Below are 17444 nucleotides of genomic sequence, written 5' to 3'. Positions count from 1 at the left end.
AGTGTTACAGCATCAAATGGAACTATTGTAAGGTCTTGCAAACTAACAATGTGTCCTACCTTTGATTTTGTTCTGTTTGTAACCTATTTGCGTCTCCTTCAGCAGATTTAATTTCGTTCAATATCACTTCTTTCTTTCTTTCTGTCTTACCTTTCTTGCTATCATCAATTCTGCAGGTGAAACATCTTCTTCGATATTTACTATATCTAAATGCATGTTTTGTTCCTGTATATTTTTTACACATTTGGTATAATCAACATTATCTGGATTTAAAGGATACAACCCGCATTTCCGAAATCCGTTAATTATCTGCCCTTTCATGTCGCTATTATTGAGAGTTTCTTGGAATAATTGACAGAAGTTTAATTTTGTAACACACATATTTGTGTTTTCCGGACGCGCTTGCCAGTTGCGAACAGTCTTTTTCCATTCGGTCTTCAATTGCTTAAAGACACTTACATCGGCAGGCTGTAACATGTGTGTCGTATTGGGTGGCAAGGCATACAGCACGATTTGATTTTGGTCGCAATATTCAGATAAAGGCAAAGTCATATGCGACTTGTGACCATCAATAAACAATATGACTGGACGTTGTATCTCTTTCTTGTCGAGCCACTTCGAAAAACCATTTGCTATATATTCGTAGAAAACATCACTCTTCATCCAACCACTATCAGAGCGCCCCAACATCCAATCGGTTGGCATGCTTTGAATAACTGCCTTTGGAGGACGAATATATGGAAACACAACTAATGGTGGGCATATTGCTCCATCAATCGAGAAAACAATCAAAACTGTCAAATTTTCGTTATCATTTCCCGTTTTCACTTGATATAAGTTTCTCCAACCTTTTGGAGCTAAAACTTTTCCACTTTTTGGACAAATAGCAAATCCACTCTCGTCTCCATTAAATATACGGCTAGGATCATGCAAAACATATGTGAAATTATTATCCTTCAAATATGTTTGCAGATCGTTAAACCAGGCCCTAACGTATTCTTCGGTAACAATAGCTCTGGCCTTGTTAATTCCTTCAGCTTCTCTTAAGGATAGCTCTGGGTGTCTTTTTAAAAACTGTTCGTACCATTTTTGACCTGGTCGCCCATTTTTAAAAAATTTTGCTTTGTCAATTTTTTCTACGGTATCAAGGAGATCTGATTTTTTTAATGGAAATTTACATTTAGCTATTTTAATAACCCAGTCTGTAATCCTTTTCTGTTCTTCTACAGTCAAAATGGGATCTGGTCCAGTTTTTCTTCGAGCTCCTAATACTCTTCCGTGCAATCTATCTATCAGCGTTGTTTTTGGAATATTATATTGTCTACTGGCCTCTCTAATTTTCAGATGCTTTGTTTTAATTGCGTTTAATGCAATCTCTAATTGCTCTGCAGTGTACTGAAACAGTTTTCTTTTTATTTTAGTTTTTTGAAGCTTAGCAGCGGAAAGTTGCCCTATGTTAGATTTTTTAGGCGCCGGTATCTGCAACAATAGGTATAGCATATTATTATATTATGTTACCTATAATATTGACATATTTGCTCAAATTCGACTCAAAATCAAAAAAATCATTTTGTTCATTCATGATTATTTTTTTTATTAATTAATCAATAAAATATAAATTCAGGATTGGTGGTCGAAAAAACTAAATTTCGTATACCATTTCTCGACTACTCAAAAATGACGCGAAATATTTAAAAAAGGATCGAACTATCAGGGTGGTCGAAATCTGGCCTAGACTTCCTTTATATATGTCAAACAATGTCATAAAAAGAAAAGGAACATAAGGAGAAAGCATAAGTTAAAAAAAGACGTTATATTTTGAACGAATTAATCCATTTCTCGACCACCCCGGTCGAGAATTGGAAATTCGGTAATCTGATGTTCCAGATGGACGACCACCTTGATTTTCACAAAAAATGCAAAAATAAAAATGCTTTTTTTATAAAAACTAAGTAAGAAGGGTCTTCTTTTACCTTAGATCGAAAAACATATTAGTTAAAGATAAAGCATGGTGATCTAATTACTATTTATTAATGAGTATACCACTAGAAAATCACTAAATTCGTAGGTACACGTGCAACTCGCAAATTTACAACGTCTGTAATGGCTGACTGTTTTAAGCAGAGATTGCGCGGGAAATTTAAAAATCTCTATTACGGATGGTCGAAAACGGGAATAAGGATTATGAAAATAGATAACGAGTTCGGTTCTTGTTTTATACATAAATGGTCGAGAATAGGCACTAGTCGGCTAACTAGCGCATGCACCCTACCATATTTTCTTTTTTTAAGGTGTATTGTTAAATAGTTATGTGTCTCACTCTTAGTGCGTGCCCTAATGAAAATTATATCAAATGTAAAATGTCTTACATAAAATTATATAATATAACATAAAATACTCATTACATATAATTATTCTTTATATTATGCTTTTCCCACAAATTAATAAAAGGCAAAAATTGCCAAAAAAAGGAATTTGTGATTCTATATTTTATTCATAGTGGTTCAAGAAGCAGTTGCCACTGGAGATCCTGAACTACTTCATATTGTCCTTGAGAGAAGAGACATACAAAGGTATTACATACACTACAAAAGTTTTATATATATTTTATACATACAATTTGTATGTCCTTAATTATATTTTCAGATATACATGTCGTATGGCAGGTATACCAGACTTATTGCAAAAACTGAAGGAAGCTCCAGATTTTTATGTAGAAATGAAATGGGAATTTACAAGCTGGGGTAGTTTACTCTTCCATTAAATTTTTATTATATCATAACAAACTTTGTAATATTATAGTTCCACTGGTATCAAGAATGTGCCCAAGTGACACTTATAAAGTGTACAAACAGGGTTCAAATGTGAGGATAGACACCACTTTGCTGGGTTTTGATCACACTAGCTGGCAAAGGGGAAACAGGAGCTATGTTTTTCAAGGACAAAGTAAGTAACATTCTTTTGTTAATATATAATTTTATGTATTTAGAGTGATTATTATAATATTATGCAATAACTCATTATAATTAATATTTGTTTGGGTAGGTGTGGTTCATTTAAATAAGGAAAAGTCAAAACAAATCCCATATACTATGTATTTTTCTTTGGCATGATTCACTTCAAATATTTAATTTTCTCTTTTTGTTAAGTATGTTTTTTAATATAACTGCTGCTTTCATGTCTGATTGTGTAATCTCCAATAGCTAATCTCGACTATGTAGTTTTGTGAGATGCTTTGAGAGTGTCTTTAATTTTTATACTGAGGAGAATCTAAACCGCAGTGGTTTTATCCAATATTTTAATTAGCTTCATTTTTTATATACATTGTGCTGGCTCTCATAGATGCAGTTTTTTTTATTGAAAAAAGGGCTTATATTCAATAAAATATATTATTAAAGAACATCCATGTAGCAATCAAATAATAAGATATGCAAAAATTTGTTTAGAAAGTATTTATCTTTTTCTAACATCAATTTCTTAACTCGTAAGATAAATAATTTATAAGGTATACTCTTTCTAAGCAACAGTGGAAGATAGTTGAATTTACATCTTACTGTGAACATGGTAGAGTTTTGAGTTCGGCATTGTAGGTATGGCAATTTTACAGTAAATAATGAATGGATGGCATGTACATTTAATGTGAATGATTGAATACCTAATACTTTTTATGCATTAAAGAAGCAATCTTAAGTTTAAAAATTGATGGGAGTCTTAATATTTGTAAACTGGTCTTACAAGATTCTATAGGATTAATTAGAGACAAATATCTTATAGCATGCTTTTGCAGTAGAAGGACTAAATTGAATAAGTAGGCCAAAGAGTTTTCCCAAAAAGTAAACACCATTAGACCACCACAACTTAGGTGTGAGTCAATCAAAGCATAATTAGCACCCTTGGCCACTGTTATATTTAAGCTGTTTCTAATCACTCTGATTGCAAAACAACATGATGAGAACCCAGAGCGCTACACACATCAAAATAATCTCAGGAATAAGAATTAAATTAGCTATAACTTTCTTTAAAAACCCTCATATCATCCCTGAAATTTCTACAGAAATACAGTGTGTGGTTCTTGTTTACAGTATACCTCTTTGAATTATTAACTTCTTATTAATTGATCCTAAACAATATTTAATCGTTAGTGTTGAGAATAAATATTGAATTAGTCTTGTTTGGATACCTGTGCATTTGAAGCGAATAAAACCTGTTTCAACCATTGGGAATGGTTGAAACAGGTCAAAATTACAGATCTGTAGCGGAGGATCTTAACACATCAGCTAGCGTCATTTGTCGGTTAATGACGCTAGATGTTAGAGAGCGCCATACTGGTCCAACACGAACAACTGAACCAAGCTAAATGCTTGTAGACCCATTTTTTTAAAAATTAGTATGCAGACTATTATTAATATCCAATTATATAATATGATTTTCTACATATTTACATAAACTAAGAGCATATTTAACTTATTATTCAAAAAAATGTACTTTTAAGTTAATATTTACTAATCAGGACAGGACATAAATAAATAGATAAAAAAATGAGAGTAATGCGTAAGAAATACTTTAGGTTGTTGTTAATAGAGTAAATGTTAAGATATTTACCAACACTAGGGTCATTGCACCCGCAACCAATAATAATGAAGTATAGTTTCCTGTAAACCCTTTTACGAGATTATTCATATTAAATTAAATGATTTGTATAATTTCTTTCTTAATATCTCCTTTTTTTCTATTACGTATAATTTTTCAAAATATAAATGCTTTGATTAGTGATTTTGTAACCTCCAAAATTTCTCCACTGCTTCTCTTTTGTTTTCTTTTTAATTTTTATTTTTACCCAAAGGAGAATCTTAATTACTTTTTACTATAAAGTTGCTATTTTTCCAATTATAGTTTTAAGTCAAGTCCAGGATATATGGATAGCAAAGGAATATTTAAATCTTGAAGTGATTTATATAGAAGGTATTTTTATATACTCGCTGCAAATATTTGAAGGGCACAGGGGTAAAACGAGCTCATGAGCATTTTTGTTATTTTTCAGCAGAGCGATTTTAAGGTTGAAATTCTAGCTTACGAACGCTATGTTGCTTTTTTCAATCAATTAACTTTTTTTTGTGAGGATAAAACAATAAACAAACTCCCTAAGTGTTTTGAGACTGTTTGTATTTCCGTTCAGTACAAAAAAATAATAAAATCGCATACAGGTACAAAAGTGACAGGGGAAAAAGGGGTCCATTTTATTGAAATGAGCCTGTCCTTTCACAGTAACCATAACCTCGATCGTCGTTAGTGCGAAAGGCTCCAAACAATATTCCTAAAAAAATAATAGATATTACTATTGTAGATCTATAAAACCGACCTTATCCTTAAAATTTACCAATTCGTTAATTAGTGATGCGGCAGGTTTGAAAAAAAGTCTTGTGCTGCTTTGTTGCAAAACTTTTTTAAATGCTGCAGATCCCGAAACTTCTCAGAAAAGCAGATATTGGAAGCTGCCCTAAATATATAAATAAAATACGTAAAAAACAGATTTATTAATAATAAAAAAAATTGTACCTTCATAACTTAACTCAGGTAGCATAAATTCGTTGTCTTGAAGATGACGAACGAATCGCGAAGACTTTCGGTTTTTTCCTTGCAGCGAAGCTGACTCCCAACATCCATTATATGTAGTGCGACACTGTATCAAAGATCCTCTATTTTTCTTTCGTATCTTAATTTCTCTGATTGGTCGGGAATGGCGACTTTTTTGCGTAACTATTGTCAAGAAATTTTCCCCAGCTGCGGAAAAAGGTGTGATTGACCTCGATAACCGTAAATGGAGTTGGGGAATGGCGGGATTCTTCCAATATTTTTAACCAGTCTTTGGGAAGATCTGCTCTGCTTTTTTGGTTTACGAAGCCAAAATTCTTATCACATTCCGTATAGGAATGTCCTCGAATGGTGAACGTGATAGAAGCTGATTCTAACCTTTTCTCGTTGTTGACTAAGTTATGAAGAAAACGAAAAAAGGTAAAAATTTTTTTGTTGGCCACTGCATGAATCACAAAATATTTGTAGGTGCTTTACTTCTCGATCTAGATGGTTATATATGAAGTTATGAAGCAGTGAGCACACATCATCTAAACCCTTTTTCCCTTGGGTTTCTGGATAGACGTAAAAATAGCTCTCAGAGGTAGACAATATGTGAACATTAAATGCTTATGTTGGTAGCTGCATTTTGTAATAGGTGTCATTTGTTGGTATATTTGGCGCTGGAAGATTCTTGGCAAAATCCATACAAATTGCCTCTAAATGAGATTTTTTTTACTGTTTATCTTAGCCATCCTCTTCCTACTATAAAAAGTTTCCGCTTCTTTCTTATGTAACGCGTTTTCTGTAGTTAATCTCTCCATCTCCCTAGATATCCGTAAGATCTCCTCAGATGAGTTTTTCACCGGTTTTTCAGATTCTAAGTTTTTAATTTTTATTGTGAACTCATCACAGCTGCTACAAGTATCCGTTCGTGGATAACCAAAGGAGATATTGAAATCACGGCAAAACACCTGTCTGTACGACTCGTACGATATTTTATTGCCAGGGTGAAGTTCCTTAAACATTTTATGCATTTTCTTTATGTTTAGCACTTCAGAAAGGTATATTTTTGAAGAGTCCTTCAGGCCATAATCACTTCCACAACCTTTAAATGTATTGATATGCTTTGTAATAAATGCTTTACGGCACACGTCAAATTCCTCCGTGCTACCTGCTACCACAGCTCGCACCCTGTACTTGTAGGTAGCACTGTAGTGTTTAGCACCTTCTCTCAAGGTCTTACGTTGAACCGGAAGTACTGATATTAAGCCACTAAGGTATGAATTTTGAGCATTAGTCGAACTAAGCATGTTAAAATGCTTTAATATGTTACATCTTGTATCACTGGGTACAACATCAAAACACTTTTTTAAACAGTTGCAATCAGAGCCCATTTCATGACTTTGGAGTCTCATTTTCTTATTAACGTCCCTTAATCTGCCGTAAGATTTTCTTTTTTTGCTCCTAGGCTCCATTACACTATTTTTCAGGTTTAGTTCTTCATCACTGCTATGTTCACCACTTTCCATAATGAGAACTTTTTGAGTTTTAAGGATAAAACAAAAAAAAAGAAAACAAACAAGCACGCTCTCGTCTAGTAGACCGACCAACTGACGCAATAATACTAAACATTGGAACAAATTAATTTTAATAATAGCTTGGTTGAAACGCATTGCATGCAAAAACGCGCTCATTTCTACAATGAGCCTGTTTTTGCTCGGTTTACACGATAAATGAGCTCGTTCTACCCGTGTATAGCTTTTTTTTTAAGCAGATTTTCTCTTCAATGAGCACGTTTTATCTCGTTTGGAATATGGGAGGTAAAAGTACATATGAAATACTATCAATCCTGAAAATATCACAGTTTTGAGTAAAATTGCAATGAGCCCCTTTTACCCCTCTGCCCTTCATTTTAAGAGCGTATTGTTGGAGTCAAAATAAGACCTTTTGTTCCTGAAAACATATGTCCTATAATGCTTCCATTCAGAACCACAGCGCGCGCAAATTGTTTGAAGAAAATACAATTATTTGGAACACTGACCACACTTACACGTAAAATCTTTTGAAAATTTACGTTTTTAGAAAATACTCGCTTTTTTGGGCTCTTTTGAGTGCTTTTGAGATTTTCCATCCCAGAAATAGTGTAAACCTAGATTCAGGAACGTTACCCTTATAATGGCCCATATCATAGGTTTCCGATAAGAATTTTGAAAATCTAGAACACCATCTAGTTAGAAATGAAAAAATCTAAAATTCTCGTTTCTTGCATTTTTTTCTTACAATTCATTCGATTTGACAAAAATTAAAACAGTGACGGCCCACTTCATTCTTTCTAATTTCATGTTTAATGGGGTTTAATAATATTCCTCTGTCGTTTATCAGCGATTTTTTCAAGAACGGTTAATTGTATCGAAAAAATGTAAGACACCAAAATTTTGGTTTATTTAATGGCTAACTCGATGGTGTTGTTAGATTTTTAATTTTCTTATCGAAACATAAGATAGGGGCCACCAGAAGGGTAAATTTTCCTGAATCCTTTTCCTAAAATTGGATTTACATTATTTTTGGGAAAATGGAAAGAGCCTTCGAAAAATTGGGATTTGCAACTTTTCAGAAAATTTGTCGCATAACTGTAATCATGGTTTCAAATAATTAATTTTGATCAATCAATTTGTGCAGGCTGTAGCTCTGAGGGGTTGCATTTTAGGAAACATGTTTATAGGAAGAAAAGTCTTATGTTGACTCTCAATAATAAGCTCTGAAAATATGTGCACTAAAGTTTGTAACACCCGGTATATTTACATTTCATATTTTATTATGTTATGGCAATCTTCCATATATAATCTATTGAATTGTTTATAAGTAAAGCAATGGCCAGCTCTGGTTGTTTTATGTGTTCTATCAATACAATTAGTCTTCTAATCATTTGGCTATAGCAAGTTTTTTTGTATGTGTGTGTACTTGTTGCATGTTTTTCCTTGTGAACCATGTAGAAAATGCGCAAAAGATTGTACTAGTCTCGGACATAGATTTTTTTCCTACATACATCTTTGTTCCTTGTAATACAGTATAAAATGGTAGATGAAACTTCTTGTAAGAGCAAGAACCTAATAATAAAATTTACGTTAACATTAATTTTATTTGTTAAGTATCCAAGTAATTTATAGATTTTAAAATATGATATCTGAAAATAACTTACTAATATTATCTTTATTTTCATATACAACTATTTTTAATCAATGGAGCATTAAAACAATAAATTTCTGAATATTATTTTAGATGGTAGTGCGACAATGATGGAAATAGATCATGATTTAAAGCAAGTATATTGCGAAGAAATGCGAACAACTGATGAAAGTTTAGGGGTTTTGCTGCCAAGTGAAGACACTGTATCACAACGTCTTACTAATCCTATAGTTACTACTTTCATAGATACAGACAAAATTAGTTTTGAAAGGTAAAACAAACTTTAAGATTTAGTACTCTAAATTTCATATATTCATGTAGTGGCGCACTTAAGAAATAGGTTTGTTTGGCATGTCCATTTACAGAAATAAGGCTGGAATTTGGGGCTGGCGCTCAGACAAAAACGAAATAGTAAACGGTTACGACTGCAAAGTATTCGGTGCTTCCAACGTAGAATTAGTCACAAAAACCAGATCTGAACATTTGACTGAGCACGACAAAGCCCGCAGTAAAAACCTCCGGACTCCTTTGCAGAACTTTTTAGGTATAGCCGAAGTGGGTGCTTCTCAAACGAACTCAGATATTCCGAAGGTAAGCTCATTATTTTCTCGGGATATTTAAAAATTGAAAATGGATTGTCGCATTTAGGAAGAATATTCGCACAATACAAACCCTTGCAATATCACACCGGAAGAGTACTTTGATGCTGATATAGAGTTAGGCGATCGGGATATTGGAAGACCCAAAGAAGTAAATGTTAAAGTGCAAAAGTTTAAGGCGAACTTATGGTTGTGTGAAAACTATCCGTTATCTCTGCCCGAGCAGATTTTACCTATAGTAGATTTAATGGCGATCTCAAGTTCACATTTTGCCAAGTTGAAAGATTTTATTCAGATGCAGCTTCCTAGCGGATTTCCTGTTAAAATTGGTAAGAAATAGAGGAAGCTGAATTCATTGTTAAATGTATGTTTCCACGTTTCGTTGACAAAAAATGTATACTATTTTTATTCAACCAATTTATTAATCAAGGGGTTTATTTATCTTTACTAGAAATTCCATTGTTTCACGTCCTAAATGCCCGAATAACCTTTGGTAACATATTCGCCATGGACAACCCAGTACCGAAAGTATCAACAATCCAAGAAGAAGATAGACTGACTTGCATACTTGATGACTCATTATTCCAGTGCCCTAGTGGATACGTTCAGATTGGTAATGGTAATGCACCCCCATCTTTTTATTTGTTTGGTGTATATTTTTTGCTTTGCTTTTTTTACTATAATTTTGCAGGTAAAAGAAATTCATGGCTCATTTTCTGCCTATCTTTAAAGCTTAGTTAGCTGAACTTTTTTTGATTTATTTTAATTTTTTATATTTATGCCCTCGTAGAATAAATCATTGAGGAAGGATACTAATAAATGCTACCTACGGTCCTTGGATGTAATGTTTGGTTTTTTTCTTTGATTATACCAGGTTTTTAATGGTATTTGGTGTTTTCCAACACTAAAGTATATTATTAAAAAAAAACGTTCGTTTTACCGAAAATAAACAAAATGTCGATTACTAAGTTTACAAATATCGTAACCTAAGAGGAAAATAAGGAAAATTCATTTTTAATTAAAGTACTATAGACCCAACATTAAGTCTTTTAATTCTATTATCACACTGTTAATAGTGCATTATAACGGGTGGTTCAGAAAGTTGTTCATTTTTTGACGCTTCGTATAAAATTTGGTATAGGGGGGCTAGAATCGTGCGCGCGTGCTCAATCGATAGCTTGGTTCAGGGAAATTTAGTCACCATGCAGCGCTATACGGGAGAGCAACGCTCGTTTTGTGTACGAGAGTATTTCCGTAACAACAATTCGGCCACCATTGTGCGCCGTAGATATCGGGCACATTTTGATTTGCATGACATTAACCAGTGCCCAAGCCCACAGCTGATCGTAAAATGGGTACGTAAGTTTAACGACACCGGTTCGACGTTAAATAAACGAAATTTGGGGCGGCCAAGGACAACGAGAGTTTCCGAAACGGTTACTCGGGTGAGAGCGTCTATACCCCGAGAACCGACCTCGTCTTCTCGCAAGCGTGCAGCGGCATTAAATGTCTCCAGATCGTATTCTTCGTATTCTTCAAAGATTTAAACATGCATCCTGACAAAATTCAATTAGTGCAGGAATTAAAGGAAAATGACCCTCCTGCAAGACTTTTGTTCGCCAACGAAGTAATGAATCTCGATAAGGCTCATTTTCACCTAAATGGCCATGTGAACACCCAAAATTGTCGCTACTGGTGTGCAATAAACCCGCAGCAAAAACATCAAAGGCCCCTGCATAGCCCAAAGGTCACGGTTTGGGCTGCAATGTCGGGATCAGGAATAATCGGTCCCTATTTTTTCGAAGACGCTCGAGGCAACGCAATTACCGTAAATTCCCAGCGTTACATAGACATGCTTCAAACATTTTTCGCTCCCGCCCTTCAGGAGTTTGAGGGATACAATCGAAACACTTGGTTTCAGCAGGACGGTGCCACCTGCCACACCTCCAACCTGTCTTTGCCTGTCGTTCAGGCGCTTTTTCCCAATAAATTAATCTCCCGAAGAGGGGACATTCAGTGGCCCGCCCGAAGCCCGGACCTGACTTCCTGCGATTTTTTTTTGTGGGGATACCTTAAGAGTAAGGTGTACAGCAACCAACCCGCCACCCTGAATGATCTAAAGGCCAATATCCAGCAAGAAATTGAAGCGATAACTCCAGAAACTTGCCAACGCGTTATTGAAAATTTTAGGGCTCGGCTTGAGGAGTGCCAGAAAAGAAATGGGGCACATTTGGACAACGTAATTTTTGAGACATAAATTTCCTGAAAAGTTTTCTGAAAATTTTAAGAATAAATTTGTTACAATTGATCAACGGGTTTTTTTTTATTTAATTTTATGAAATTAACAACTTTCTGGACCCACCCATTACTCGGTTTTGCATTGCAAACAAATTTCTTTTTAAACTTACAATAATATTAGTGCTATGGTTGGAACCTTTTTTCATTCAAATCACGAGACAGTTTTACCACTAACCAAAACTCTTTACTTTTACTCTCGACACGTGTTTCTAGCATCTGTATAGCATTTTGCTAGCATCCAAATTCCAAGACTTCAAACCTCGTAAAAGGTGATTTAATAAATTTTCTGCAGTTGGACGGCCATCCAAAAAAACCGAAGTCAAGTACCTTGTTTCGCACTGCTCAGTATTTTTATTTAAAAACCGTATAGCAATGTCCATTTGGCCCCTTTGAGATATTTTGTTTAATGATTCATCAAAGGAAATAGTGTAGTAGTCTAAATCTTTTATAAATTGCAAAAAATCATCTTTGAAATATTCTGCCAACCCAAAATTGTATAAATATGCAGCTTTTGTGGATCCCAGGTGCATTGCTATTTTGCTGTTTCCGAATTAGGAAACATTGACTGGAATAATGGGACACTCTTATTTACACTATTAATAGAGCCATGAATGTCTATTAAATGTAACACCCATAATATTTCAGCTCTTAACACAGAAACATCATCTTCGTAAAAAGTAGCAATTGTCTGGCCTTGGGCACAGCTTCAGCGTCTTCTACGTTAGGCGCGTGGATATTACTGACACGGTTAGGCGCGTGGGCTACAGTGGTAGCAACCCAAATTATAACCCACTTTATTTATTTATTTATTTTAATGGATCGATTTATCCAAACTTCAGAAAAAAGTTTAAAAATTAGTTCTTTTAAATGTTAATAAGATACTAACATGTAAATATTGTAAAAGAAAACAAAAAATGCTTTTAATTTTAGGTTAACTTATTTTATTTCATTTATGAAGTTAATCTTGCACTTGCACATTCAAGTGTTCTTTACAGACGTATCTTTGGCATTTTTTACAATATTTTCGAGTGGACTTATCGCGATTCCTGGCACAAAATGAACAACGTCTGACAGTATTTCTATTTACAGGTGGGAGAGGTGTTACCACTTCTGAAATTCCATCCATTCATTCAATTACATTCCATTTAATAAAACACGGGCGCGCCGTCGAAATTCCGGAGAGACTTGGATAAGTGTAGCTCTAAATTCAATTTGAGGCCTAATCAATTCCCATGCAAGTTCTTCTATAAAATCTGACCGTGCTATCTTTCTGTTCCAATTATTAGACTTATAAATGCATAAAGCATTTATTGCTGAAATATTTAGCAGGTCATAAAAGATTACCATCGGATATCGGCGAGTATTTCTTGATACATCATATTTTGCACACAATTGGTCCAGTCGATCCACGGCAAACTTCATTTGGTTATACATTGTGATTATTTCAGGTTTTCTAGCGTCTCCAGTTTCAGCATCAATTGCATTATCATGGTGCATACTTGAAATCAACATTACAGATTTACTTTTCTTTGGACAATACGACACAATTCTGGAATCCAAAAATAGAAGATCCCACTTCTTTACTTTTGTTTGGCAAAAATTCCTTTGGTAATTCTACTTTATTTTTTCGCATTGTGCCAATATAAGTTAGCTTTTTTTCAATAAGTAATTTTTTAACCAATGGCACACTAGTAAACCAGTTATCGCCAGTTATGTTGCGGTTAGTGTTTGCCACTGGTTCTACTAATCTAAGGACAATTTGTTCTCTGGAATTTTTAAATTTATATGTTCCTTCAGATTGGGTCCCTACATACGTCTCAAGGTTGAATGTATAACCAGATTTGACGTCCACCAAAGCAAACACTTTCACACCATATCGAGCCGGTTTACTTGGTATATATTGCTTGAATGAGCAACGTCCACGAAATGCCAGAAGTTGCTCATCGACAGTCAAATATTCACTTGCAATAAAATATCTTTGAAAATTGGCCAGAAATTGTTCAAAAATCTCCCTAATAGGAGCCATTTTATCAATTTCTCTTCTTAGATTTCTGTCTCTAACGTCATCAAAACGCATGCATCGCAAAAGAAACCTAAAACGTTTCTCACTCATTGCCAAGTAACATACTTCTACGCCACTTCCTTTTGAGTTGTCCCAAATTTTATGTAAGTTTTTTTCGAGATGATCTTAATACACCGATTAAATAAAGAATCCCTATAAATGCCCTTATCTCTCTTTCATCTGTATTTCTTGCATCCCGTTCTCGTTCAAATCGTTCTTTTATACTTTCAATATAAATATTGGTACAGGTAGTAATGGTTCGTATGATGACTCATCTAGTAAAAGATTTAAACACTCAATCCCCGTTATTTCTGCAATTCTAGCAATTCCCTTCGGACCAGGCAAATAGGTAATGATGTTATGAGCTCTGGTTCTTATATGAACATTAGGAGTTTCTTTTCTCCATGTTGTTTTTTTGTCCTGCAAAATAATTATTTGGTTGTTCAGACTCACCGTCATCGTCAGATTTATTTCCGGAACTATTCTCACTAGCCTCTTGATCCGATAAAGAATCATGCTCACTTTCGTTTACTGTATCTTCTTCAGGATTATCAACTTCATCTTCACTCTCAGTCATCACCTCGCTTTGGTCACTTCACATTTCGTCAAACCATTGTGACCAAACAGCTGGATCTTTGGATGTTTCAATACGCCTCCTCTTTTCTTGGGACATTTTGCTATTTTATTTCTCTAGAAAAAATTAAATCCAAATTTCAAATCAAGATAAATTTTAAAATTAAAAAAATAATAAATTTTAATAAAGTACAAATAACAAATATTTCGCCTTTTCTCAAATTCTTATTTTCTATTAATAAAAAAACCATTTTTTATATAGTATTATTAATCGTCATGACATAAAAAGTACTTACGGGATTAGGCGCACATTTTATACAGTCATAAAAATTCGCTAATATTTTGGAATCGCACGTCCGCTTACAGACAATTGTAAACACATACTGTCTATCGATATCTAATAAGCAGCTACTGAGAACGTCGACGACGCAAGACAATATTGGCGCTAGTAGCAGCCATTCAAAATGCGCTGGGTTACGTAGGTAGCCCATGCGTCTAACGTAGGGTTAGGTGTATCTTTGGGTTTATTTAAAAATGTAATTAACACATTTTTGTTAATACCTTCCATACTTTTTAGTTTGGAGGTGTGCGTCTTTGACTTTGTGATGTGGGTCACTACTGCCTGCTTTCCCATATTACTAAGATTAAAGTTTTTTTGCACAGCAAATATCGAAAAGAACTTTTATCACAAGGTACAGAAGAAATATTGATATTTCCACCAAATTCAGGGTCTTCCAGCCACTCATCCAAAAAATAAATGTTTTCCTAGGAGCCATTCTTTCTGCTATGCACAAAACAGTTTACACGCGACTAATGAGGGAACAAAACACAGGACTTTTGAAAGGTATTTTGATTCTTTCAAGGAGACCAAAACAAGGCAAATATTTTATTTTTAGGGAATCTGTTTTTTGATCACCGTTTATATTGTTTTATTGAATTTTTTAGCTCACACACGATTTGTATAGTAGTGTAAGCCATGGATCATGTCAAAAATAGAAACAAATAAAATTATATTATTTTGTGTTTTAAGATGATTTTGAAAAATTTTTGTCGCCCGTCCCGTGGTCCGTCTTTCCACCTGTTGTCTGTCTGTCTTTGTAACTCAAAAACTGCTTGGCCGATTTTGATTAAGTTAGGTATCTTGTTGGGTTTTGGCTCCAGGAAGGTCTTTTATAACAATTATTCAAATCCACCGGATAGAAGCCGAAACAAATGGCTGGGGGTAAATTTTAAAAATTAGAGTATAAATTAAAATATATTGCGTGGTATTAAATAAATGGTAATTGGGTATGGAGTTGAATAAAACATATTAGTTTTTGAGCTAGTGGGTGTACAAGAAGAGAGCATAAATAAATTTTAGTAAAAATGGTCTTGTAGTCTATTTAAAACGTAATTGAATTTGGAAATGAAAAAAAAGTTTTAGTCTCTTTCGGCCAGTGCATGGAAATATGTATAATGGAGGGCGGTTGATTTGGTATATCGTATGAGCTTAGGTGCCCACCAATTTTTGAAGTTTTTTTTAATACTTAATAAAAAATTGTGTATAAAAAAAAGTTTAAGAATCTCCAGGTTCTACTTGGAAAATCCAGGACCTTTAGGACCCTTTTTATAATTCCAGGACATTCCAGGTTGGTGGGAACCCTGTCTCATAATTTATATAAAATAAATATTTATTGTGATCAGAAAAAGAACAAGAATCAACATGTAGGTTTTTCACCAAATGTGAGCTGATTTCTGACAAAACGTGATCAATAATAGTATGACTATGCTTTGTCACTCGTGTTGCATTTCATATATATTTTCATTATTTATTTTAAAGTTATTTTAAATTAATAAGTTTTTATAGTTTGTGATCAATGCAGAGCTTTCCAACAAGGCAATATTAATATCACCAACATGCTTTTTGGGATATTTTATTATAATTTTCTCTAAATCTTTTAAAAACTCTAAATTATTATAAGAGGGCGGCTTATATACTACAATAACATTTAAATTAGAGTCGCCAACATTTACACAGACCCAGTTAACACTATCATGAGATTTTGATTTATCCACTTTTTTAATATACACTGTTGCTCCTCCCCCTCTGCCATCTCTGCAAGAATGTATAGCTGTATAGTTATTTATATTATAAAGAAATGCTTCATTTTCACTCATCCAAGTTTCAAGTGACAAAAATATATGTTAAGTGTGAGTTGCAGGGCCGAGCCGTGCCGGGCGGCGCTCATTTGGGGCGGCAAAATATCCGAAAAATAAAATAAAAAAGCGCCAAGCACCAATAAAATTTAAAACTTATAATTAAGGCGCCAACAGAATACAATGTTTACTGAAACCGAGCATTGTTCCCCGAATCGTTGCTATAATAATAATAATCTATATAGATAAATAAATAGGACCAGGTAATAAAAACAATAGCACCGCAATTATGGTGGGTTCACTCATGTTATAAGGGCGGCGTAATTAAAAGAGCCGCGTAAAGTACCACCAATAGTAATTCCTCGAAATTTATTTCTTGCGGAATTTCAATACTTTTGGGTAATAAATAATATGTATTTTAGAGCTGCAGAAATAAGCGGGGGTGTAATGTTTAGAAATTCCCACCCTTTTGTTTTTAATTTATTTTATTTTGCGAGTTTTAAAGCGACTTGTCGATTAGTGTTTATTTTTAATACATTTTATATAAAAATTGTGTTTGTGTTGTTAACGGTAAGTTTAAAATATTATATTAATATCTTCCAAATATTTAGAACTTCATGCCTTAAGCAATTTTTCATTGAAAAAAGTAATAATAATAAGATTTTTGTGCCAATTCTAAAGAAAATATTTGTTGATTTAGATGGCTGATGGTCGAAAGAGGCTTTCTGGTTCCCAATACCGAAAAAGGAAGCTAGAAAAGGAGGAAGATGACAGGCGGTTAGCAGGTTCGTTAAAAAAGTTTTTTGCGTCATCAACGAACCCACAACCGGCACAACCTCAAATTTCAACAAGCCAAAGGCCGGATGTTCAACTTTTGACGTCAACTGAAGCCGATGCCGATGTAGAACAACCAAATGATGGAGATCAACAACCATCAGGAGATGAACTGAAACAAGACGATCACTCGACGAATACGCCAGCAAATACGCAAACTGAGAATATTGAAGCTATTCAGG

At 34.1% G+C, this 17444-nt stretch overlaps 1 protein-coding gene across 2 annotated transcripts in view; it reads left to right on the top strand.

The window, feature by feature from the left end:
* LOC126745476 (ankyrin repeat domain-containing protein 13D) overlaps positions 1-17444 on the top strand; it is a 37250-nt gene that overhangs the window by 2778 nt on the left and 17028 nt on the right. Inside the window, exons 3-9 of one of the 2 annotated variants that reach the window (XM_050453342.1) lie at positions 2501-2573; positions 2647-2744; positions 2803-2946; positions 8854-9031; positions 9126-9351; positions 9409-9688; positions 9811-9972. In XM_050453342.1, the coding sequence (XP_050309299.1) occupies positions 2501-2573; positions 2647-2744; positions 2803-2946; positions 8854-9031; positions 9126-9351; positions 9409-9688; positions 9811-9972 (1161 nt within the window). Of the gene's footprint in view, positions 1-2500; positions 2574-2646; positions 2745-2802; positions 2947-8853; positions 9032-9125; positions 9352-9408; positions 9689-9810; positions 9979-17444 lie in introns of both variants that reach the window. The other variant, XM_050453334.1, reaches the window with a different exon arrangement.

Source organism: Anthonomus grandis, chromosome 1, assembly GCF_022605725.1.
Source record: "Anthonomus grandis grandis chromosome 1, icAntGran1.3, whole genome shotgun sequence".
Lineage (NCBI taxonomy): Eukaryota > Metazoa > Arthropoda > Insecta > Coleoptera > Curculionidae > Anthonomus > Anthonomus grandis.
Note: the sequence above shows the minus strand (reverse complement) of the source record. Positions and strands in the feature narration are given on the sequence as shown.